The 26,445-nt window shown below is 41.6% G+C and overlaps 1 protein-coding gene across 1 annotated transcript in view; it reads right to left on the reverse strand.

The window, feature by feature from the left end:
- Positions 1-26,445, reverse strand: part of LOC126242682 (thyrotropin receptor-like) — a 706,981-nt gene that overhangs the window by 374,193 nt on the left and 306,343 nt on the right. The window contains exon 4 of the mRNA XM_049948112.1: positions 2,145-2,219. Coding sequence (XP_049804069.1) covers positions 2,145-2,219 — 75 coding nt within the window. The remainder of the gene's footprint in view (positions 1-2,144; positions 2,220-26,445) is intronic.

Here is a 26,445-nt window from a genome sequence, read left to right on the forward strand (position 1 = left end):
TGTAATGGAGTGTGCGTAGTGTGTAGTTACCTTACTCCTTACTACTTTCGAATTTTCTCTCTTTAGTTTCACTGAAAAATTCAACAGTTTCAGTTTAGAAAGACTTGCTTTTCTAACTAAGCAGTAGCAAAACTACAGAAATAAAGACACCAACTATCAGCAGAGAAACAAAAATGATTTTTCATTTGAAAAAATGTACTTGCCTTTGCGTTTTGGTCAACAATTATCTACATTCCTCATACTAGCAGCTGTCAAACAGCTGCTCTTTTGCCACTGCATTATATAATTTATTATTTTAATGTAAAAAGTTTATGAGAGTAAAATAGGTGTTGATAATTATGACGCGATGATGGTTATGCACAGAAAGTTATATGGAAACCGATGTGGGACATCTGCGTGGGAAGGAAGTGATCAGTCGGATATGGGTACGAGGAGGTGAGTGCGACGCCAGCTGAGGAAGACAGGGCAAATTGTGAGTTGGAGCCTTTATTTGAAATGGGGTGGGGTGGGTTGGGAAACAAAAGTTAGGATTGCAAGATTGGTAGGTTTCGTGAGCATATGCTCTGGGAGGCGCAGGTGCTTGAAATGACGTCTTGAGACCATAAAATGCCCGCTGTATACATCAAGTGAACGGAATACATGTAGTTGTACACCGTCAATCCTATCTGCTATTAATGGCTTATATAAAATCTGAATTTGTATAACAATAAAATTAATCTTGGCTATTGGACACGTATACAAGGTGCCCGTCGGAGGTTCGAGTCCTCCCTCGGGCATGGGTGTGTGTGTTGTCCTTACCACAAGTTAGTTTAAATTAGATTAAGTAGTGTGTAAGCCTAAGGACCGAAGATCTAAGCAGTTTGGTCCCATAATAGGAAATTACCACCAAAATACAAGGAGCAGGTTCTAACTAGCATCGCTGAAGAATCGGACGTAAAAACACACCAGAAAAGATTAAAATTTATGACACACTGCAAATTCACTTTCTTTATAGGACTGAGGACCTTTTAAGTAATTTTGCGCAATACTTGATGTGCTATGGTTTTCAGAATGGTATAGGTCAAGGATATACTGTAAAATATTTAAAGACGATAACTGCATTAAATGACTTGCTTTTATTACATTGTAGTTAATACACAGCGTACCTGCGATTCCATCTACTTCAGTACAAGATCATCGACAGAAACGGATTAATTAATACATACTACTCTGGAATGTGGAGATAATAAAGAGCAAGTAACCCTACAGTAGAAAATAATATAGTTTCTGTGAATGGCCGACTATTTAAGTAAAGGGATAACTGCCCTGACAAGTGCTCACTCGTAACTTATTTTCTAAATCACTTATCCGCTCAAATGAAACACTGTAAGAGGATCTGGAGAGTTTGGAGATGAAGGGAAGGTGGGATGTGTTGACAGAGGCCAGGGTTCTCAGGGATGGGGGAGATCAGCGTGCTGAGACTCAAGCATATGAGAGGTGTGGGGAGGCGAGGGTGTACTAAGTGTGCGCATTTAATGAGCCGCTATAGTGTACAAGTGGAAGAAGGTGTTTAAAATAAAATGACGTGTATGTCATTTGCAGGGAGAGTGGTAAAACGTTGGAGGAGCCGAAGTTCATACTGTATTCGAGTAGGCACTAATGGGAAGGAAAGGAGGTTTTATGTGTGTGTATTATTGTTGTGGGATTTAATACCAATGTTCAGCCATTTAGTGGCTGTAGTCTATTGTGGTCTTTCTTTGTTTATCAGGTGAAGGTTTCACGTTAATTTTTAGATCGTGTGTCAGTACAAGGTCGTTCAGTGTTTTAGTTAGATGGCATGTACAGTTGTAGATTGTCACATAAATGTCTCTGGGACGAAATGGTTCGGTGGTTTCTCCTGTAATTACTGCCGAGGGTTTTGCATGATTGAACAGCACCACTGACTACACCATGAATTCGTTTCGTTATGCTAAACGCATCTTATGGCCTTTGCCATTAAGTTTGAGAATGAGAACAAACAATGTCTGGAACAGGAACTACGGAAAGAATAAGAAAAGAAATGAAAAGAAAGTGGCAATACAGGAATAGCTCCATAGAAGAAGCTAAAGCGTGTTTCACTGTACTGGCAGTTGAGAAGCAGGAGAGTGGCGTGCTGTGGTACTTACACCATGTGTACGACGGCGGCGCGGCTCAGCCCGGTGAGGTCGGGCACCGACTCCAAACCCGTCCGCACCACGCGCCTGCAACAACCACCATGGCACCACTTACATAGTTACTACATTTTAGCATGTTACCACCAGTTTAAATACAGACTATATTTATCCTTACTTAGATTATTCATACAAGCTTTTAATAATTTTTTTCCTACATCGGCGTGTATGAAGAATACAATTACTGCTACAGCTAACACAATACTACTTGCCGTCAGCACAGTGATTACTGCTACTAATAATACAACCACTACCACAACGAGATATATTTAATACTATTGTTACACTACACCCAGTTCCACTACTGCCCATCACTTACATACTTTCCACATTTACATCTACATCTATACTCTGCAAACCACTATGAAGTGAGTGGCAGAGTTTACTTCCCACTATACCAGTTTCAAGGGCTTTTCCTCACTCCATTCCGTATGGAGTGCGGGAATAATGATTGTTTGAATGTCTCTCTGCATGCCATAAGGAATCTAATACTGTCTTCGCGATTGCTATGGAAGTGATATTATAGTATCTTCCTAGAGTCATCATTTAAAGCCCGTTATTGAAACTTTCTCAGTAGATTAGTTTCTGCAGTGTGTCCGCCTTGAGCCAAACACAATTTTTATTTTTATTCCCTAGATATGTTTCGCTGAAGTTTCAGCATCATCAGCGGGGTTTTTATTATCTTCTAAAAAAAATGCTTTTTACTACTTTGTATGCATATAAATTTGTGGATTTCCTGGATTTTAAGTTATTTAATGCAGTTGTTTTGTTTCACAGTTTGTCACCTGCAACCATATAGAACATAATGTAGAACAGCTATTTATTTCGACAGTTTATGAGTCATTTGTAAGCAGTCTCTTTTGAAGACTAATTGCATGGTCTACCAATAAACCGTAATCTGCTACCTATCGTGCGCACGACAGAGCCCATGTGATCGTTCCGCTTCATGTCCCTACGAAGTGTTACACCAAGGTATTTGTGTCGGTTTGTCGATTACAACTGTGACTCATTGATATTATATTCATAATATACTACGTTGTTTCGTTTTGTGAAGCATAACAATTTTACATTTATGAACATTTGAAGCAATTTATCAATCTTTGCACCACTTATGAAGGTATGATCGAATATTTGCACAGCTTTGTTCAGACAGTATATCATTGCAGATAACTTCATCATCTGTGAAAAGTCTGAGGTTACGATTAATATTCTCCGCAAGGTCATTAATACACAACATGAACAGCAAGGGACCCAACAAACTTCTCTGACCGAGCGAGGAGGCGCAGTGGTTAGCACACTGCACTTGCATTCGGGAGGACGACGGTTCAAGCCCCCGTCTGGCCATCCTGATTTAGATTTTCCGTGATTTCCCTAAATCGCTTCAGGCAAATGCCGGGATCGTTCCTTTGAAAGGACACGGCCGATTTCCGTCTCCATCCTACCCTAACCCGATGGGACCGATGACCTCGCTGTTTGGTACCCTTCTCCAAATCAACCAACCAACACTTCTCTGGGGTACAACTGAAGCTATTTTTATATTTGTCCATGAGTCTCCTTCATTCCTACCAAGAAATCCTCAATCCAGTCACAAATTTCGCTTGTTATCCATACGATCGTACTTTCGACAGTAAGCCTTGGTGTGGTACTGAGTCAAATGCTTTTCCATAATCGAGAAAGACTATCTACCTGACTGCCTTGATGCATGGCTTTCAGTATGTCATGTGACAAAAGTGCGAGTTGGGCTTCACATTATCTGTGTTTTCGAAATCCGCACTGATTGGTATGGTTAAGGTCGGTGTGTTCGAGGCATCTCAGTTGAGCTGAGAATATTTTCTAAGATTCTTTGTATGAGAGCAAAGTATGTCACTGAATCATCCACTTCAGTCACTCGCCGGGTACGTCTTCTTGAATTCTCTCTACACCCAAGCCGCCGATGCAGCTTTTTAGTACTTCAAAATATTTGGGACTACTGGTCGGAAAAAATTAACCTGAAAGCCCTACTTACTAACTGTCCAACAGAAATCACACAATGGAACAAAACCACTAACAGGCCAAACACGAGGATTATGTTCTTCTGCCAACATTCACATGCAAAAGAAGCCTTATTTGATCTTCCGTTTAATTTTTCAGCTTGATAGCATCTTCGCTCCTTTCAAATCCATTCACTGTCTGAGAATTATTCTTTGACATCACATTCCCTGCCTCAGCTGCATCGACGTACTCCGCTCCACAGATACTTTTTACCAGCTGATTAAGCTACTCAGCTGATTAAGCTTCTCAGATTTTTCAAGTAATCGTGTATCCCATGAAAAAGAGCAATAGACTGTGGCGAGTCTCCACCAACATAAACCATCTCTTTCTCATCTCCAAAAGCTTCAAATCCTGTCCGTTGGCAAATTTAACTGATTTGTACTTAGTGACCCAGAAATCCTCCCGTAAATTACCATTCTCTCAGCTATATTCCGTTTCTTTCTTAACCCTTATGTAATATTGTGGTAGTGGTTTGAAACGTAAGGTGGAGCTCTGACAATGTCAGCCACTCGTGCTGGCGAAACGTCAGAAAAATCATCAAACAAAACTCTTCTGAACAATTCCAGAAAGACGCCAATAGGGAATTTGTAAACATGTGGCTGTGAAAACTTTAACAAGTTTATCTTTGTGTTGAATTAGTCATATGCTGTTCAGTCTGTATATTCCAGTTAGTCTCTACCCAATAATACTGAGCAACGCAGAGGCACTATACGCAATTGCAACGTCGAGGTCTGAGACTGCTAACAATGCTCTCGTCTTAATTACGATTCAACCTGATTATCTTTTAATTTCACTAGCACAATCAGAGCCACTTTCTCTGTGAAGAACCTAGTACATCCAGTACTGAGTTTGTTGTTTATGTCAGTTGCTAGCAGACAAAGAAGGAATCAAGCTAGAGTTTAACGTCCGCCGATAGCGATGCCGTGGCGTTCGAACTCAAGAGCTACAAGGTTGGGGAAGGAAAACGTCAGTATACTTTGAAGAGGAACATCCCAACATTGATCTTAAGTTATTTAGGGAACCACGGGAAACGTAAATAGTCGGAAGGGAATTTGAACCACAGTCTTTAACTGTGGAAACTAGCTTATGAAAAATAAGATTGAATATGTAGAAAAAAATGACTTATGTAAAGACTGAAAATAATGACTAAATGTAAGAACTGAAGGTACTTGGATTCTGAAAATTTAACGGTGTGTGTTACTGACCGCTACTTAATCTTCCCCCTTAGCCAATACTTGCAAAAATGGTATGTTAATAAATACAAATAAGCGTTAAAAAACATAAGAAGACAAAGTACAGGTGTGCTCTAGTAGTGGAGATATTACTGCTAGAAATATTATTTCCAACATTCTCAAGTTATGTCCCGGGAAACCTATCCAACGCACTATATATGCAAATCTGGAAATGGACGAAAAATAAACACTGCAGCCTTTTAGAAAGTCAGACGAGTTTGTACACAATACATGAATAATCATGCGCTATCAAAGCAGTAGCTCTGGGTAACCACAACACAAAAAACCAGTTGTGGGCTCATTTGCAAGTTATCACATAGCACCGGCCGCCTACCTAGCTGAGTGGTAACATGTTTGCCTACAATGCTGCGGGCCCAAGTTCGATTCCCGGCCTGATTGGAGATTTTCTCCGCTCGTGGACTGGGTGTTGTGTTGCCCTCGTCATCACTGCAGCATCACCGACACGGAAGTCGCCCAATGTGGCGTCACCCGAAATAAGACTTGCAACCCGCGGTCGAACTTCCCCGGATAGCGACTTCCGGTCAACAATACCACACGATCATTTTACATAGCACCGTATGTACACACTCATTCCCTTTCTGACTGTTTACTTGCCATACAGTGGCAGCTGTACTATTACATACGAATATAGTTCCCAGTTTAGATGGTATTAATTAGCCTAAAATTGATTGAAACGAGATTTCGTTTGACAGCGTTATAACTTTCGGAATTAGTCACAAACGCATCTACTTTGATTCTGTTTGAATATTGTTAAATACGTTGTCAGTATCATATTTTAAAATATTCCGTCTGGTATTCCGTCGCCGAATGTATTTCTTAAAGAAACCCAATTTATTTTTACCGTATGAGGAGGATGTCTTCAGGTAGGGTTGTAGCGTCTGTGAAGATTTTAAGCATGTCCTTGTTCTCTACTGACTGCAGTAAATTTCGTTTCCGCGTGTTCCTGCGCTGGGGCTCGACGTCACGTGTTTTCAAAATTAGAGCAGAGCTAGTGCGGAAAGGGATACGTGTGAAACACTGACAAGAAGGGACAAAATGATAGGACGTGAGTTAAGACACCAGGGAATAACGCCTTTGGTACTAGAAGGAGCTGGAGTGTAAAAACTGTACGGGAAAAGAGAGACTGGAATACATCCTACGGCCAGCCGGTGTGGCCGAGCGGTTTTAGGCGCTTCAGTCCACAACGGTCGCAGGTTCGAATCCTGCCTCGAGCATGGATGTGTGTGATGTCCTTAGGTTGGTTAGGTTTAAGTAGTTCTAAGTCCTAGAGGATTGATGACCTCAGATGTTGAGTCCCATAGTGCCCAGATTTTTTTTTTTTTTTCATACATCCTGCAAATAACTGAGGAAGTTGGATGTAAGTGGTTCTGAGATGAACAGTTTGGCATGGGATAGGAAATGGTGGCGGGCCTCATTAAACCAATTAGACGATGGACGACCTAAGAAAGAAAGCAGGATTATATTAGATTTAATAAGCGCGTTTTTATTTACAAGAAATGTTGGTGTATATAGAATGTCCCAGGAGGAATGATCCATATTCAGGGATGTGACAGGAACGATCATGAGTAGCAACTAAGTCTAGTAAACATGGGCTCTAAAATCCGTAACTAAAGAGTTGGGAACACTTCTTCATCTTCGATGCTACGGAACAAATGTCTTCTCCCGCCGTCTCTTTACTTTCATTATTTTGGGAGGAGGTACTATGGACGAAAGCAAGGAAGAAAGATTCAGTAAACTACGCTATAAACTGCATACCTTAAGAGCTGTGAGTATTTGTTCATCTTTGCTACAGCTTTTCTACTGAACAAGTGCTCATAGCACTGAAGGTATACGTTTTAGAGCCCATCTTTACTAGACGATTTTTTCTTGTTTTTGTCCTGAATACTTCCTCCCAAAAAAAGGAAGGCAAAAAGCTTGTATCAGAAGAGATTTTTCGCACAGTACCAAAAATGAACAAGTCTTCATAGCTCTTAAGGTATGCGCCTATGTTTACTATACTGTATTGCTTCGAATGATAGTTCCTGTCATATCCCTGAATATTGAACGTTCCTCCTCGGACACACTGTATACGGATTTATAGTTGGTACCTTAGTAAACAATAGTCATGCTACGAACCAAGGATTGCTTAGTTCAAAGATTTTTATGTAGTACAAATTTTTGTATTGACCCCATACTCCTACTGTATACAGCATATAATTACGTCTGATGGTAAGTCTTCTAAATGGCACAACTGTTGACGAACATTCACACCAAATAGAGTATTTATTTCAATTTTTCAGTGCACACGCAGAGAACAGATTTATCCGATGCAAAATTTTAAATCAGAGGCAACTGGAAGACAGAATAAATAAAGTGTTTGATGAGTAGACACACAAGAAGTTCGCAGCCCTCGAGAGTGTAAAATATTCCAGACGACTAAAAATACACAATACCTATGCACAACGAAATCTGATATGGTAACGTATCTTCTCCTAATCCTAAGTGAGATGGTGTTCAAGCATGTGGACAAAGCAAAAAACGTTTTCATTTTAACATTAAGTAGAAATCTTCCCACAAAGTTTTAAATGTATAAATACTAAAGGTGCGTAGAAAATACCCCTTCGAGATCATAGCTGAGTGTACTCAGAGAACATAAATTCCGTGTATATGAAATAAATGATATAGCACAGTAATGTTTTGGAAATGAACTACTTCATTGTCAACAATATTCTCTACCTGTTCGGCTAAGTGTGTAGTCCTCTTTGAGTTTCAAGAGATCGATCGATTTTTTTAATTAAAATATTCTCTGCGATGTCTACTGTATTGTAGCGTTCATGCCGGGTTCGCCAGAAAGTCGGTTATTGAGTTCCAAGTCGATTTGTGCAAAAGTGTCTCCGAAAACCATTCACAGCAGGAAAAAAGTAGTCGACACGTAATTTCGACGACGACTTAAGAAGCATTATGGAAATTACGAACGTGATGGAACTTGAGATCGGACCAGCCTGTTAAAACTTCTACAAAAAAGCGTATCGAAAGAGCGGAGCAGCTGATGAAAGAAGCTGCCATAGAGGCCCTCAGGACCACCACGGCCACGAAGAAGATGGAGGAGGACTTCCTTTGGATCTGGAATGATTGCTGTATGGTCCAGGAAGCGCTGACTAGGAGTATGTTTAATTTAACTCCACGAAATTTAACCCAAATATTTAAACGCATTTTTCTGGAAACCGTATTTTTCAAATCAGCAGTAAACATTACTTGAGAGCGTTACATAAGATTTTGATCGGAATTTCATGCCGTTTTACTATACCTTGAAAAATTTATTTCCGCTGCACGCTTTTGTCCCAAATTTGTGGAGGAAGAAAATGACATTTGTTTCATAACGCCACCATTTTCTTAGGACTTGATATTTTTCAATTATCCTATGTATGCTGAAAGAAAATACGTTGAAAATGAATTATACAACATTACTTTGTTACGGGTTGAATTGGAGGGCTTCGGGAATTGTCCCCGATGGCCAATGTTCTGGGTGCAAGGGGTCCTGCCTTTCGGTGCAAAGATTACAGCGAGTGTCCGATGTAAACATATAAATGAATTCTTAAAGGCAAATGCGTAAGGAATAAAACCATACCATCAGATTAAGTATTAATTTTTATTTTATTTGAAAAAAATTACGAGAACTCCCAATTTTTAATGCGATCAATGAGGCCATCCGCTTAAGTGTGTCGGAAGGACCAGAGCTATTGTCGTTTACAATACTAGTATTTATTTATTTAATTACATGTCATAATATTTAAAGTTTATCCTACAGTGGCTACGGCCAAAGATGCTATATACAACAGACCAAAGAAATGCATACTATAATTTAATAACACACATACTGTTTTTACATAAAGTGCAGCATGATATAGTGTTGATCTACCAAGACATGAATTATTTTTGATTTATCAGTCTTTTGTTGGTTTGATACAGCCCACCACGAATTACTCTGTTGTGTCAATCACTTCATTCAGAGTATCACTTGCACCCTGTGTTCTCAATTATTTGTTGAGTGTATTCCAGTCTCTGTTTTCCCCGGTAATTTTACTCTCTACGGCTCCCTCTACTAGCACGAAATTTGTTCCCTGGTGTCTTGATACATGTCCTGTGAATGAAATAATTATGAAATCAAGACCATAAGCTGTCGACAGGCGTTGATATACATCAACGGGGACAGTTGAAAATATGTGCCCCGACCGGACCTCGATCCCGGTATCTCCTGCTTACGTGGCAGACGCTCTATCCATCTGAGCCACCGAGGGCACAGAGGATAGTGCGACTGCAGGGATTTATCCCTTGCACGCTCCCCGTGAGATCCACATTCCCAACTTAATGTCCACACACTACATTCGTAGTGCCCCTGCCCATTACACTCATTACTCGCGGCAGACAATCTTACCGAGTCCCGTAAGAGTTCGGACAATACGTGTGTATGCAGCACAGAAGAAGAAAGTCAATGGACAGTTAGCCTTAACTATATGAAGATGGTATCTGTTCTTTCGGACAGTGTTCTTGTCAGTATTTTTCATCTGGACCTCCTTCGTAGCCGCATGGTAGCGTCTCTGGCCTCGGTGCAGAACGACCGTGGCCAGATTCCCGGTACCTCTCCAGATTTTTTTCTGAGGTAGGGAGGTGTAGTACCGAGTCCACTCAGCCCTTGTGAAGCCAGACGAGGAGCTGCTTGAGTAAGGAAAGGATGGTAACACCAGGATTCATCTACTGGCAATAACGGGTGGATTGATTGACGAGCTACTGATCAGATGTCCCACAATCATAGATCGCTCCTCGGACTGCCTTGTATCTCGCAGTTGGCCAGTCGACAATCCAAGGCCTAGTCTGTAAGTGGTGTTTACTTACTTTACTTGTTTTCAATATGGTCCTTTCTTCGCCGGTTCCGTGGAGAACTGCTTCATTCCCAATTCTCAACATCCATCTATAGCGCTATGTCTGAAATTTTTCGATACTCTTCTTTTTTTAGTTTTCGCATAGTCCGCGATTAACTATCATGCAATGTTGTGCTTTAAACGTCCATTCTCAGAAAATTCTCTCTCACGTTAAGGCCTATGTTTGATATTAACAGTCTCCTCTTGACCAGAAATTCCCTTAGCTTGTGCTAGTCTACTTTTTATATCCTCTTTGCGTTGTTCATCGTTTTGCTTCCATAGTAGCTCGATCCCTTCATTTCGTACCGAGTGGGGTGGCGCAGCTGTTAGCACACTGGACTCTTATTCGGGAGGACGATGGTTCAGACCCTCTCCGGCCATCCTGATTTAGGTTTTCCGTGATTTCCCTAAATCGTTTCAGGCAAAAGTCAGGATGGTTCCTTTGAAAGGGCACGGCCCATTTCCTTTCCAGTCCTTCCCTAATCCGAGCTTGTGCTCCGTCTCTAATGACCTCGTTGTCGACGGGACGTTAAACACAAATCTCTTCCTCCTCCTTAATTTTGTCTACTACGTGGTTACCATTTTCGATGTTAAGGTTGTGGCCAACTCGTTTCGGCTACTCTTCATCATTTTCGTCCCTCCTCTGTCTATTCTCAGTCCATATTGTATTCTCTATTCCATTCGACAAATCCTGTAATTCTTATACAATGTAGGCTCTCACGGCCGGTATTGTCTTCACTTAAAACTTCCGGGCTGATAGGCCGTGGTCGAAGTATAAAACTCTCCCCTGACGTCTCGTCACCGACCGCGGGAGACATCCTCGGAGGTAAAGCGGCGAACTGCGAAGAGAACTCGAGGAAGCGCTGATTACATAGGCAGTACAGAGGGCGCCACTGTCGATCACGTGGCGTCACCTATGAGACTGTCTCTGGTAATGCCAACATTCTCGATTGAAAGTAATCGATCGTCACGCTTGCTGTGCAACGCTGACATCCAAATTTTATCCAGTTTAACACCTTCGTCTTTCCTGTTAAAATTATTACGGTGTTTATCAATCTCGATAGCAAACGTGCATAATAATGCGAGGTTTTTGATATGACGCTCGTCTCGCTGAATTTTATTTCATGATCACGTTCCTGGTAAACATGTTCCGCTACGGCCGATTTATCCGTGTGACCCAGGCGGCAATTCCTCTTATGTTCAACAAGACGGATATTCACACTTCTCTTTGTGGTACCGATATAAACCTGTCCACAACTACAAGGAATTTTATATACCCCCATTATAGCCAGAGGGTGTTGTGCATCTTTTTCCCATCTTAAATATTCTTTTATTTTCCTGGTGGGTCTGAAAATACTTGCTTAAAACTTTCCCAATGCGATCTGTGACCTTACTAATGAACAGAAGAAAAACTTTGCCCTTGGGCGACTGTTGTTCGTCATTGCTCCTGATTCTCTGCCTAGATCGAAGTGCTCGATCTATATCCTTGCTAGAATAGCCATTGTTCGCGAAAGTTGACCGTAGATGTTCAATCTCATCTTTTAAATAAACAGGTTCACAAATTTTGTACGCCTTGTCTACCAAGGTTTTTCCGTCGTTTAATCACAGACACACCCAGGGAATTCAATTGATCATTCTTTTCCGTATCCATAGTAAATTGGATTTTCGGATTAATGCTGCTTAAATGTGTCAGAAGGGCATCCAACTCCTCTGCTCCGTGTGTTCATACTACGAACGTGTCATCGACATAGCGATACTATCTGGCTGGTCTCTTACTGGCAGTCTGCAACGCCCGATGTTCAAAAGTCTCGATAAATAAGCCACAGCAGGACTTAGGGGACTGCCCATAGCCACCCCGTCAATCTGTTCATAAAAGTTATTATTGTATTGAAAGTAGGTTGTGGTGTGGCAGTGTCGGAATAATGCCACAATATCGGTAGGAAAAATATCGGCTATGCATAAGATAACTTCGTTTACCGGAATCATGGTAAATAACGACACAATATCAAAACTGACGAGGATGTCATCCGGGCCCACGCTCGTTCCCTTCAAATTGTCAATGAAATGAGCTGAAATTTTAATATGACTGTCCGTCCTACCAACATAAGGTTGCAGCAATGAGGCAAGGTGTTTAACTAATTCGTGTGTTGGTCCGCCTATAATTTTAAGCAAGTATGGGGTGGAAAATGTTTTCAGGCCCACCAGGAAAATAAAAGAATATTTAAGATCGGAAAAAGATGCACAACATCCTCTGGCTATAATGGGGGTATATAAAATTCCTTGTGGTTGTGGACAGGTTTATATCGGTACGGCAAAGAGAAGTATTAACACCCGTCCTGTTGAACTTAAGAGGAATTGCCGCCTGGGTCACACGGATAAATCGGCCGTAGCGGAACATGTTTACCAGGAACGTGATCATGAAATAAAATTCATCAAGACGAGCGTCATATCAAAAACCTCGCATTATTATGCACGTTTGCTATCGAGATTGATAAACATCGTAATAATTGTAACAGGAAAGACGAAGGTGTTAAACTGGATAAAATTTGGATGTCAGCGTTGCACAGCAAATGTGACAACCGATTACTTTCAATCGTGAATGTTGGCATTACCAGAGACAATCTCATAGGTGACGCCACGTGATCGACAGTGGCGCCCTCTGTACTGCCTATATAATCAGCGCTTCCTCGAGTTCTCTTCCCACCCAACCCCCCCCCCCCTCCCCCCATCTGCCTTTGGCTCGGGAGTGTCGTCTTTGTGCTGCCACTTTCGTGCAGTGTTATACAGTGAGTGTTCTACAGTGCGTGTTTTACAGTGAGTGTTCCGTGTTGTGTTTTTTTTTTTTGGGACTTGTTGCGAACGGCAATCATACTGTCGCTGGGTGTGCCTTTTATCTCTTGCGAACAGAAACCAGACTGTCGCTACGGTTTTCTTTTTAATTGTTTGTCTACTATGTTACTTGTCTGATTCCTGTGTCTTTTATCTACATTGCCAACCCCTTTTGCTTTCTGTTTTAACTTTCCGCAATTTTACGCCATTTTACACTTTAAATCACCATTTTATCGCCTGTTTTTCCTTGTTTCTTTCTTCTTCCTTTATTTAAAAAAAGTCTGTAGGCTGTAGAGCAACGTAGTAAGCTGCTGCCAGCCCGCCCCCTTCGGGGGGAATTGAAAATCAATAAAGAAAAAAAAAAAGTGTTCTCTTCGCAGTTCGCCGCTGTACCTTCGAGGATGTCTCCTGCAGTCAGAGACGAAACGTCAGGAGAGAGTTTTATACTTCGACGACGGCCTATCAGCCTGTAATTCTTATTCACTTTCACTGGGGATAGCTACGTCAACGGAGAATCTTATCTTTCATATCCTTTCATCCTGTAGTTTAATCCCACAGTTGAATCTTTCTTTTATTTCCATCACTGCTTCTTCGATTTACAGATCGGACAGTAGAGGTAAAAGGCTGCAGCCCTGTCTTACACCTTTTTCACTTAGTGTTTCGTCTTCGACTGCTATTGTCCCCCCTTGGTTCTTGTACATACTGTTTGCTAAACATCTTCCCCCATAGTTTACGCCTAGTTTTCTCAGAAGTTGAAACATCTTGCACATCTTACATTATCGAACGCATTCTCTATGTCGACAAATCATATGTAAGTATCTTGAGTTTTTTTCTTGTTTCCGTTAACAGGTACATCGTGAGAACTGTCTCTCTGATGCTTTTACCTTTCCTAAAGTCAAACCGATCATCATCTAAAAGGCCCTCAGTTTTCTGTTCCATACTTCGGCATTTTAATCTTGTTAGCCACTTGGATGCATGAGATGTTAAGCTGATTGTCCGATTATACCGGCTCCTGCAATATTCGTCAATATGTGGAAGATATTTTGCGGAATCCTGATGGTACCGGTATGTTTCCAGTCTCGAAAATCTACACATCCACTTGAATATTCGGTCGGTTACCACTTCCGCCAGTGATGTTAGAAATTCGGAATGCGTGTTATCTAGCCATTCTATCTATTTGATCGCAAGTGTTCTAAGGCTGTGTTGAACTCATACTGATATCACATTAATTAATTAACTAATTACGGCTAACCCCTGATGATGTCTTGGGATTTCCCCAGAAGGCACGTGGGTCCCTCCCCCTCCTCCTCCTCCTCATCCCCCTCCCCCAGGATGCTTCTCCTCTTCTCTCCTGCAAACCAAAACGTTCTGAGATGTGTTTTCGAAATATCACGGAAAGGCTGACACAATGAGCAATAACAAAATATTTCCAGAATGAGATTTTCACTCTGCAGCGGAGTGTGCGCTGATATGAAACTCCCTGGAAGATTACAACGGTGTACCGAACCGAGACTCGGACGCGGGACTTTTCCCTTTCGCGGGCACGTGCTCTACCAACTGAGCCACCGACGCACGACTCACTACCCGTCCTCACAGCTTCATGTTTGGAAGGTAGGAGACGAGGTACTGGCACAATTGAGGCTGTGAGAACGGGTCGTGAGTCGTGCCTGGGTAGCTCAGTTGGTCGAGCACTTGCCGGCGAAAGGCATAGGTCCCGAGTTCGAGTCTCTGTCGGGCACACTTTTAATCTGCCAGGAAATTTCGATAGCAAATTACCTGTCTACTGATCGCCACATCCCAGACGTGTACGAATTTTCAGACCTAGGTTTCCCTCAGAATACAGACTTATAGAAGCGCTTCAATTGGTTCCCGCCAAATTAATGGGTGGATGCTTCGAGAACTCAAATGTGAATCGCTGGAGGGAAGAGGTTGTTCTTTTCGAGGAACACTATTGAGAACCAACGTTTGAAGCTGACCACAGAAGGATTCTACTGCTGCCAACGTACGTTTCGCATAGGGCCCATGAAGATAAGATACGAGAAATTAGCGCTCGCAGGGAGACATGTAGTTAGTCTTTTTCCGTCGGTCTATTTGCGAGTGGAATGGGAAAGGGAATGACTAATAGTGGTACAGGGTACCATCCGCTACACATAATATGACGGCTTGCGAAATACGCATATAAATGTAAATGTAGATTTAGTCTGCCTATTAAGATGTCAGTTCAACCATTTACAGACACACGAAAATCACTGAAGAATATTGCATCTTATTTATCGCGAAAACAAAAGACGGAACTTCTACTGCTGACTGTCTCTCGCTAAAAATCTTCATATTTGCTCCTAATTTTCTCATTGCAATCACTTTGCGTGACGAATTTGAGAGGTTCTAATATGTTTGCCCACAACGCTTAGAAGAAACGGTATAGAGCTCACCTCTCAACTTCCCTTTCGTCAGAACATCGCTTACCTGCCGTATTCTCACGAATCTTCCAGTCTTCGATGTATAACGTCTGAATCCACCTTGATTTCAACGAGTAGAAGATGTCCCCCTCCCCCTCTCTAAATTCCATCACGTTCCGATAGCACTGCTCTATTAGTTAGAATGCTGACAGATAGAGAGCTATTACTACGAGAAAAACAGTACACTAACGTATAGGAGGAAATTCACAAACATGCAGTCCGTGTATAGTCTGAAAGATGTGACTTTTCTCCTGCACGTTAGTGTGCTGTTTTTTCTCGTTGTGATAGCTCTCAACATGTCAGCCTTCGAACTAACGGAACAGTGCTGTCGGAACGTAACAAGATTTGGAGGGAATTAACAGGGGTCTGGAACTTGGAGGGGGACATCTCTTACTCGTCGCAATCGGGCGGATTCAAATGCTATATATCGAAGACTGGGAGATTCATGAGAATGCGGCAGTTGAGTGATAACTCTGACGACGGGGAAAGGTGGGCTCTATACCGTTTCTTGTAAGTACTGCGCTCAAACATATTACAGTCTTTCACATACTTCTCGCGAGGTGACTGCAATGAGAAAATTAGGGGCTAATACGAAGGTTTTCTATAGAGAGTCTATCAGCACCAGAAGTTCCATCTTTTGTTTTCTTTCTTGAGTTTTGTGTGTCAAAAATGGATGGACTGACATCTTAATAGGCAGCTAAATTTACATTTACATCTATAAGCGTCCTTCACAAGCCATCATGATGTGTGGCGGAGGGTACCCTGTACCACTAATAGTCATTCCCTTTCCAGTTCCACTCGCATGTACAGGGTATATCATAATTAATGGCGTAAACGCATACAGTTGAAAGTGCACGATATTAGAAGCAAAAAAAGTCTCAGTATACATAGGGTCGAAAATGCATATCTTAAGAGCTACGAGCAATTTTTCATCTTCGATACTGTGAAACAAATCTCTTCTACTGCAAGCTCTTTGCTTTCCGTATTTTGGGAAGTGGTAGTATAGACTAAAACAAGAAAAAAATTTCCAGTAAACATGTGCTCTAAAATGCATACGTTAAGATCTATGAGCACTTTTTCATCTTCACTACTTTGAAACATAACTCTTCTAATGAACAAATGTTCATAACTTTTAAGGTATGCATTTTAGTGCACATGTCTACTGGACTTTTTTTGTTTTGGCCCATACTGCCACTTCCCAAAATATGGAAAGCAAAGAGGTTGCAGTAGAAGAGATTTGTTTCACAGTATCGAAGATGAAAAATTGCTCGTAGCTCTTAAGGTATGCATTTTCGGCTCTATGTTTACTGATACTTTCTTACTTCTAGTATCGTGTACGCCATTAATTATGATACACCCTGTAGAGCGAGGAAAAGGGACTACCTATATGCCTCCCTAAGAGCGCTAATTCCTCGTATCTTATCTTCATGATCCCTATGCAAAATGTACGTTGGTGGTAGTAAAACTCTTCTGCGGTTAGCTTCAAATGCCGGTTCTCAATAGCGTTCCTCGAAAAGAACATCCTCTTCCCTCCAGCGATTCTTATTTGAGTTCTCAAAGCATCCACCCACTAATTTAGAGGTAGCCAATAGGACCGCTTCTATAGGGCTGTATTATGAGGGAAACGTAGGTCTGCAGAACCGTACAGGTTTGGGATGTGGTGATCAGTAGATAGGTACTTTGCTGTTGCTCACTGTGTCAGCCTTTCCGCGATATTTCGAAAACACATCTCAGAATATTTTGGTTTGCAGGAGGGATGAAGGGAACCTTATTGTTCAACTGGTTCGTATTTACCCCAACGATATTTAAGCACCCACTCCTTCTGAGAAGGATACGGCAACTTTTGGAAGCCTGGAAGTATTAACAGCTGTCTGGCACGACGAACGGTGGGTTGTCGATGGGGTCAGTACAGCCCTGACGCATGGGTGGTGGCAACTATTCACACCGGATCCTGTGGCGGAGGCGTCGTGGGGGTGGAGAAGAGAATGAAATGTCCTAATGGCTCCATAGAGCAACGGGCCTCAGCAGGATTAGTTTGGAAGCGGTATACCGCAGTTCTAAGTGACTTTCTTCAACCACCATGACAAGGCAACCGAGAGACAGAATACAGTTAGCGTTGGATGTCTTCAGCTACTTGACGACGGTTAACATCCATTTTGACATCAGTGGAAATGACTAGCTAGGCTATGGGAAGTCTCCAGAGACATCAGAGAAGCATCTGTAACGGTTACATGGCGAGTGTAATCTGACTGCAGGAAAAAAATACTCGCTATGCCAAGGGACTCTCATGATCAATTTAATTAATTAGCCTATCAATTTGATATCAATGATGTGCCGCCTGGTGGGTGGAAGCGAGGAAGAGAGTACCACGGTTATAGTTCCAGAGTTGGAGAGGTAATCAGGCGCTTTTCCGCTGCAGCGAGATATTTTAACGGAACTTCAGTCTCCCACCTAGAAAGGGAGAGATGGTCATCGTAATAAATCAGTCTTATTAGTGGATTTATGAAGTGATACGTAGTATAAATCTAATATTTACAGCTTCTCTGTGCTTTTACCTTGAGAGACTTGATATGTGACGAGGCATTTATCTACTTTAAGGGGGTTTAAAAGTGAGGAGCCATCCTGTGACAGACGACAGCAGGCTCTTAGCACTCCGCCATGAGCCTAAAATGAGTTTAATATTATGGTCCTTTGATGGAGGACGTGGCAGATAAGAAAAGATTTTTTTTCCCCTGATGAGGAAGTACTGAGAGGAAATATAACCAATACCGTAGTGTTGTACAGAATTTTCACAACAAGTAATGTTACTTTAGCGATGTGAAAACGTGTGTATGGTCCGATTCCCTCTGCCTTCGAAAATTACTCGTATAAATTGGAGGAATCTACACTTCACAGGAGAAATTCGAGTTGTATGGACAAAACAAATGCCCTGTTTCGGATTTTTTAAACTGAGGAGTCTATACCAGGGGTGAAGCTGCAGTTAGCCTAAATCGCGCCGCATTTTGCCACGACCAGCGATAAGAATGGTCACGAGGGTATGGGGCGAACGGAAGTCCAGGATTAAGGTTGTGTGAGCGGTTGCGTCCTGTCTGGTTGGCTCTTCAGGTACACAATACACTCGGTAGATGGCGCTGGACTATACTCCAGGTTACTGGTCAGTTTTCTTTCTCGGGATGCCATGTTTAAGTAAGATAATTAACACTACGTTCATAAAAAATATCGTATGATGTATTTCCCAAGTTTCTGGTGGTTAGGATGCGACTTGCGACTCGTAAATATGTATAAGTGTGTTTCATTCCCAAATGATGTTGCTACATGAGTCCTGTATGTGGGAGAAGCGTGTCCTAGGTGTACTGGAGCAAGTGTCGCTGTTCTAACTGTACTATCCATCCTTCTGCTTCTCCCAGCAGCTATTTACTTGTAGATCGGCAGGTGGCTACTCTCCTCTACGTCAGTGATAGTTTGCTGTGTTGTTGATATTATCCATCCTTTCCATATAGGGCTATTGGCTAGACTGGCAGGAGCAACTCTCCAGAGCTAGACCAATAGCGAAAATATCCTCTCCACATCCAACAGTTATTGACGAAACTGGACACAGCTACTGTCTAGTACTCAATGGCAACTACCCCTGCTCAACTCAAACTGTTTAAATAATCAGTACTCACCACTGCATAAAAAAATAAAGACTTACGTCCATCCTGTCCAGCAACTCGGCAGACTGAAGCTCTGCCACAAGTGGACGGCTGGTGGGAGGGAGGAGAGTGGGGAAGGTGAATAGCAACCTATGGTGGTGGTGTTGTGAAATAGGTCATTTGGTCTCAGAATCTCAATGTAAACACACAGAATTTGATAGTCGCTCCAATAAATTTGAATTTCCCTCAATTTTTTTGAATTTCTGCCCAAAATTTCAGTTTCCTGCAATTTCCAGGGGGAAGGAGGGAGGGAAGGGAGGCGGATGGGGGGAAAGGACCCACAGGCCAGATGGGAAAAACCTATGATGTGATTATTTGCATAATTAATTTGATATCAAAAGTGTGCCAGAACTAGTATCGTTTTGATTTTTCTATACGCTGAATGAAGCTTTTTCTATATTTTCACGTTTTTACTGCAGCCATGTCGCTTTGGCTTCCATGCACTTCCTATTTGCATCATTCTTAAGCATTGTATTGTATTGTAATGTATGTTAACCGGGGGCCTAGAAACGACGGAGAGGCTCCGTCCCCGCCGCAGCCACAGAGGTCCACAACCCCACTACGACTACCGCAGTCCACTTCATCCTTCCGCCGCCCCACACTGAACCACTCTTTCAGGGTTATTGTTCGGTTCAGCGCCCGGTGCCCCCCCCCCCCCCCCCCAAGGAAACTCTCACACCAGACGAGTGTAATCGCTGTTATGTTTGCGTGGTAGAGTAATGGTGCTGTACACGTTTGTGGAGAACTTGTTTGTCTGTCCAATTTCTGTGACTGTCCATGTATGAGATGTCCATTCCTCTTCTTCTGAACTTTCTCCTTTGTATTTATTATCACAATATCAACAGCCTTAGAGAACTTCAAAAGCATCTCATCATTCCTCAATACTTCAGCATCCCACTTCATTCGACATTAATTCTTTCAGACAATCCTCTTAAACATCAACATACTCTTGATCGTTAGTAATTGTGTATTTAATCTATTTCTGCTTATGGGTACTCCTTACAATCCACTGTCTCATTTTTTAATCTCTGTCTGCCTATGATGTGATTCAGCTGGAATCTTCATGTTTGTGCGAGCCTTTTGCAGGTATGCTTCCTCTTGTGATTTTTTAACACCAGCTGAAATCTATGGCAGAATTCTATTTCTACTGTTTGATTCCTACCACCGAGCCCATATTCTCCCGTGACTATGTCTTCTATTTCTTTGTGTAGCACCACGTCCGAGCGCCATTTGTCTTTGCATACTCAATTACCCACACAGTGTTCTCGTAGGGTGGTTGTACTCTTCTTCATTTTCTGCTTGTGATGTGCCTCTGGAACTGTTAGTGTTGTCTTGCTATAGATTCTGATGAGAATAACTCTATTATTGAACTGTTTACAATGGCTAATTCTTTCCTCTGTCTTCGTATTCATTATGAAGCCTACTCCCATTATAATGTTTTCTGCTACCTTTCATATTATCCCATATTCCTCATACCAGAAATTTTTATCTCCCTTCCATTTCATGACACTTACCCCCATTATAACTAGATTCAGTCTTTTCATTTCCCTTTTCAGATTTTCTAGCTTTCGGACCACGTTCAAACTTCTGACGTTCCAAGCTGCGCTTCATAGAACGTTACGCTCTGGTGGGATATTCAGACTTTTTCTCACGGTTACTTCCTCCTCAGAATTATAAATTAAATGAAGTAACATCTGGTTTGTATTTAGTTATCACATTTATTATCTCTAATAGGTCTTGGTGTCTTGGTATCCACATACTGAGATGCGCACTTCTAGAGCTGATACTGCTCCAATTCCCTGAGGTGCATTCCGATGCTACATTTCCCAACGGTATGTAAAACCTAATATCTAGTAATCATTATAAAATTTATCTCATAATCTGATCTGCCTATTCTTTATATATATGTTGAAGTTATGCCACTTTTGCATCCTGATAGTTAATGCAGAAAAAATTCTTGTCAGTTAATACATAGCTGAGCATCTCATCATGGCATCAGCACTAGAAGCATATGTACCTAGAGCAGCCCTTCACACACACCCTCTGTTGTTTACATCCCATACTCGCGATACTACCTAATATTATCTTTCAGATGACTTCAACAGTTTTGAGAACTTAGATTGCATTCTTGGGGCACGCATGAGATGAAACACTTTCAGTTTGTCCACATCCATGCCACGTCTCAATAAATGTGTTTTAACTATGAAAAATTTTTTGTAAGTTAATGTACTTTTGATCTTCTTTTATGGAGTTCAATTTACTTGCTAGTAACAGCGCTAAAGACTTTCATCTGCTCCGTCGTGTGACCTCTTACGTACTTACGTTTAACACAAAATGTCTTACCGTTGCCGGCCGGAGTGGCCGAGCGGTTCTAGGCGCTACAGTCTGGAACCGCGCGACCGCTATGGTCGCAGGTTCGAATCCTGCCTCGGGCATGGATGTGTGTGATGTCCTTAGGTTAGTTAGGTTTAAGTAGTTCTAAGTTCTAGGGGACTGATGACCTCAGAAGTTAAGTCCCATAGTGGTCAGAACCATTTTCTTACCGTTAATCCCGCAAATTCATCTGAATCTAAACTCACAGATAACGAACCCTGAAAATTTACGCAGCGTGTTAAGCCCGACATGTTTTGCATGATATTTAATCTTTTTATAATTAGGCTGGAGTAACATGGCCATAATTAGTGCTGTCTATCTTAATTCCTACACACAATAATACTTTCTTCGTGGTTACGTCATACGGCTTTTTTCTGTTAATAGTAGGAACAGTAAGCTGGAGAATGAAAGTGTTTTCCTTCTAAATATTCGTATTACTTAATGATATATCATCGATAAAATGTACAGGACATGTGAGTAATCTACAATAATGCCAGAGTCCGCATGGGTAGTACTTTTGTTACGACTCAGTGAATGAGATTCATATAATGTCCTGCCAAACTAGGAACACAACATAGACGTTGACACGCATACACTTTCAGCCAGCAATGTGACCCATGGAGATGCATTCACAGATAAAACCTGAGGATCAGTTCCTGCTTAGAGCAGAAAGTACGGGACGGTAATGTTTTATTTTTCTCGATTCTGTAGCTTATAGTTAATATACGTAAAATAAACGGATTACGAAATACAAGGAGGCATAAACAGTAGGTTTTTCACGTGTTGTACTTAGAAGAGGAATATGAGGAAACCGCTTAATACAGTGTTATCAAAACTGAAATTTCTTAAATTTCCTATATTTATTACTACACATACTGTCGTTGCTATTATTATTGTTGTTGCTATACTATATCCACATGTATTATAAAAATGTGTATGTGTGTGGTAGTGTGTGTGTGTGTGTGTGTGTGTGTGTGTGTGTGTGTGTGTTCGTTCCACATCTCCTCCTAAACCACTGGAGCCATTTCATCCAAACTTGGTACACGTATCCTTTGCTGTGAGGCAAGAATCGCTGTGAGAATAAGAACCACCAACTACGTTACACAGTTGAGGAGATATGACGTCATAAACAACGAGATGTGTGAAAAACTGCCTCATTATGCATGACGTTTAAATCTGTTACATCTGTAATACTAATTGTATCCGCAATAAATTTCGCATACAGTGTCCACATATGCCGCTAAATGCACCTAGAAAAGTATATCTTGGCACCACTTCTGGTCAGGGGATATGACGTTATAGACGCCGAGTGCATGGAAAACTGCCGTATTGCTCATGACGTTTCAATTTATTACTTCTTTTCAACTAACCTTGTTCGCAATGCATTTTACAGACGATGTCCACATGTGCCGCTGAATGAAGCTATAAAATTGTTTCGTTGTATGACACTTAAGAGTTATAACATGACAAACGCGGAGATTCGTGAAAAAATGTCGCATCATGCTTGACGTTTAAGTTTGTTACTCCTTTACTACTAACTCCATTCGCGACTTATTTCGCTGGCAGTATCCATATACGTAGCTTAACTTGCCTACACAAATACATCATTTTTCGACATATAGTTCAAAAGATATAACGTCATAAACACTGAGAGGAGTGAGAAATTGCCTCATTGTGCTGTAGGCGAAAATAGTAACCGTCCATAGAGCTATGATGAGACGTTGTCAAAGAGGCGTTTACAGAATCGCGTAGTAGACTCGTGAAGCAGCTGTGCCAAGCATACAGAAATTGTGCGCCATCATGTTTCTTAATTTGGATACTGTACTCATACATTATGCATCTTTCTTCCTACGACTGTTTGATAGTTTCGATGATGTTTTTACGAATACATAGAAATTAAATTTTTTCGCAACTTCACTACAAACACTTTTTTCTTTTTTTGTTTTCGTTTCTATAGAAAACTGGCAAAATGAATACCTGGACGATGCCGAGTTTGTCAGCTAGTATTGTAATGTTGACTCACCAAGGCTGTCTGGTAGCTATAAGACAGGACATGAATCCCCCCATCGTGTCAGGTGAGGTAAATAAATAAATGACAGATTTAGATTATTACATATATCAAAAGACGTACAGGGCAAGGCATTATTATTGTACCCATACTCTGGCACGATCTTGAGCTGATTATGTCTCCGTCATTCATTAAAGCCCTGCGAATTCCTTTGCAGGAGATACCCTTACACCTGGCTGACTGCATGATGAGAGCCGTCAGATGTTCAAAGGACTTTTTCCGGCTTTAGACTACGGCGCTGGTGAAAGGATTGGCGCGTCCTGCAGAACAGACTTGAGCAGATGGAGAAGCGACGCTTCTTCTGCATAAAAAGAGATGCAAATGAACCTATAGAAACAAGGTCTAAAAGGTTTCTCCCAAGTGTCGCAGAATAAAGGGGAAGCCAGGGGCTTAAGCGAGTGCAAAATCAATATGCAGCGCGAAAAATTAATGGGCAGATGTAGCACCGAAGACAAAGCATCACAGAGTTCGCAAAGGCAGATTTCTTTCAATATATGGCGTGTATCGAACGCAGAAAGTAGTTAATTTGTAGGAAGTTTTTAGACTGATGCAGGTTACAGTAATTACAGAAATTTCAGCTGCAGGTACAAGCTGAAGCCGCTCAAAAATTTTCAGTTTTGATATGCTAACGCTTAGCTTCCCTTAGCGAATTCTGATTCATTTCAGCCGGCTTCGTCATATACAAAATTAGTGCTTAACACTGGCTTCATCTTTTCATCTTTTCCCATGTGTATTTGGACGACGTGATTTGGTTTCTCCATCTTTTCCCCCTGTCATATTTGGCTAATGCTGGGATGGTTCCGTAGAGAAGAACAAGGATAATTCCTTCCCACACTCATGTTAATTCCTCTGGTGAGTTAAGGCACATGAAGTAGGTGCCTCATATCGATTAACACTGACATATTAAAGGTGCCGAAGTCTTCCTGCCTCTTAATTCTCTCTCTCTGTAACCTATAGGTGTCAGATATCGAACATGTAGAGCTTAAACTAGCTCCTTCAAGATGAATCATAAAACAACGACATCTGAGACGAATCAAAGTACAGCCACTAGAGCCTGTTGCCGAAAGGAGGTACCAGAAAGAAGAACCAAACTGTCGGACACCAGTAATGTTGATCTGTAATTTAACACAATATGTGCTGCTTGTATCACCATCATTGTACTGAGGGTTGCAAATCTTTCCAGGGAAAATCTACTGTAGGCTACAAACACAAACCATAGACAAAGGGAGAAGTAGCCTCACAGCAAAATATGACTGTCTTGCAGTAACAGGTAGAACACGCCTTTTAAGTAAGTGTCATAGCAAAAGACTGTTGAAGCAGGACGGACGCCCGAGAAGATTTCATCAACAGTATGTGCCGAGGCAGTTTATATTAAAATTGTTTAGTGAATTATGATCAGTATTCCACCAGGAAACTGAGAGGAAATCATATCTAATTACAACAGGTGCCCTTTTATCCTGACCACTCCAAATAACTTTTTATCTGAAAACAAAATTTAAAAAAAGTTCTACCAGGAAAACGTTGTTTCTGTTACGACGCAGAGTATAAAAGGGGAAGACATCACAATTTTTTTTTATATTCACACTAGCACAGCCATACGTGACACCAGACAGAGGTGGTGACATAGCTACGCAGCAGAAAGAAACAATCAACAGTCACGGACATGATCACACCTTGCTACATAGCACCAGTCGCCCAGGCGCAAGTTACAAATTCAGCACAATGTCCACTGAGAGAAAGGAAGAGAGGGATGAAAATATATTAGTTAGCTCTTGTTAAATGAAGCAACAAGCTATATCTCAGCTGCAATAGCACCTATTGAGGACTTGACAGTACAGCTGATAGCCTACAACAAGCCGTTAAGCAAACACAGCAGTACGATGACTGATGACCACTAGTAAAGGAGCAGGCCACATTTGATCATAATGAGCAGAGCCTTATGTCACTGTCTCAAGTCCAACTCCATAAATATTGCGGTCTCCAGCTCTGAACTCAGTTGTTCATTAGGACTGATTGCTTTGTACAAAAGCACTCGATTAAATGATAGTGTCATACATGTATTAAATGTCCCAGCACTTCTCTTGAAAAAACTGCTTGCTATTCCCAAGATTACAAGTAACTGACCTATCTCTTGTGGGACTTTGCACTGGCTGCCTACCATCTCGATGATGGTGAGACTGAGGATCTTCCAACGCCAGTACATCTCACAGTGTTTATTTCACTGGCGTCATCGCCGATGTAGGGGGAGAGGTTCACCCCGTGCCTCTGTTTCTGACCATCACTGCAGGTACTTGGTGCGGCCAGGATCTGGCAACTATACAGGGTGAAAATTATTTAAACCGACAAACTCTGGGAGGTTGTAGGGGACATCAAAACAAATATTTTTCCCTAATGTCAGTTTTTCGTATGAGGATTATTGAAACCGGTGGAGGCTGTATTACGCTCGTCAGTTGTTAGAGAGCGTATTACGCTCTTCAGTTGTAGGCAACTGCTGTCCACCAGTGTAGTAGTGCATTGTCTCTGTTTACTAATGGAGCGATACACCTGTAATGAGTACACTGATATGGTTGGTGCGTACTACGTAGCGCACCACAACAGGCGAGCTGTACAGCGGGTTTATGAAAAACAATATCCTAATCGCCGTATCCCGCAT

Source organism: Schistocerca nitens, chromosome 1 (genome assembly GCF_023898315.1).
Source record: "Schistocerca nitens isolate TAMUIC-IGC-003100 chromosome 1, iqSchNite1.1, whole genome shotgun sequence".
Lineage (NCBI taxonomy): Eukaryota > Metazoa > Arthropoda > Insecta > Orthoptera > Acrididae > Schistocerca > Schistocerca nitens.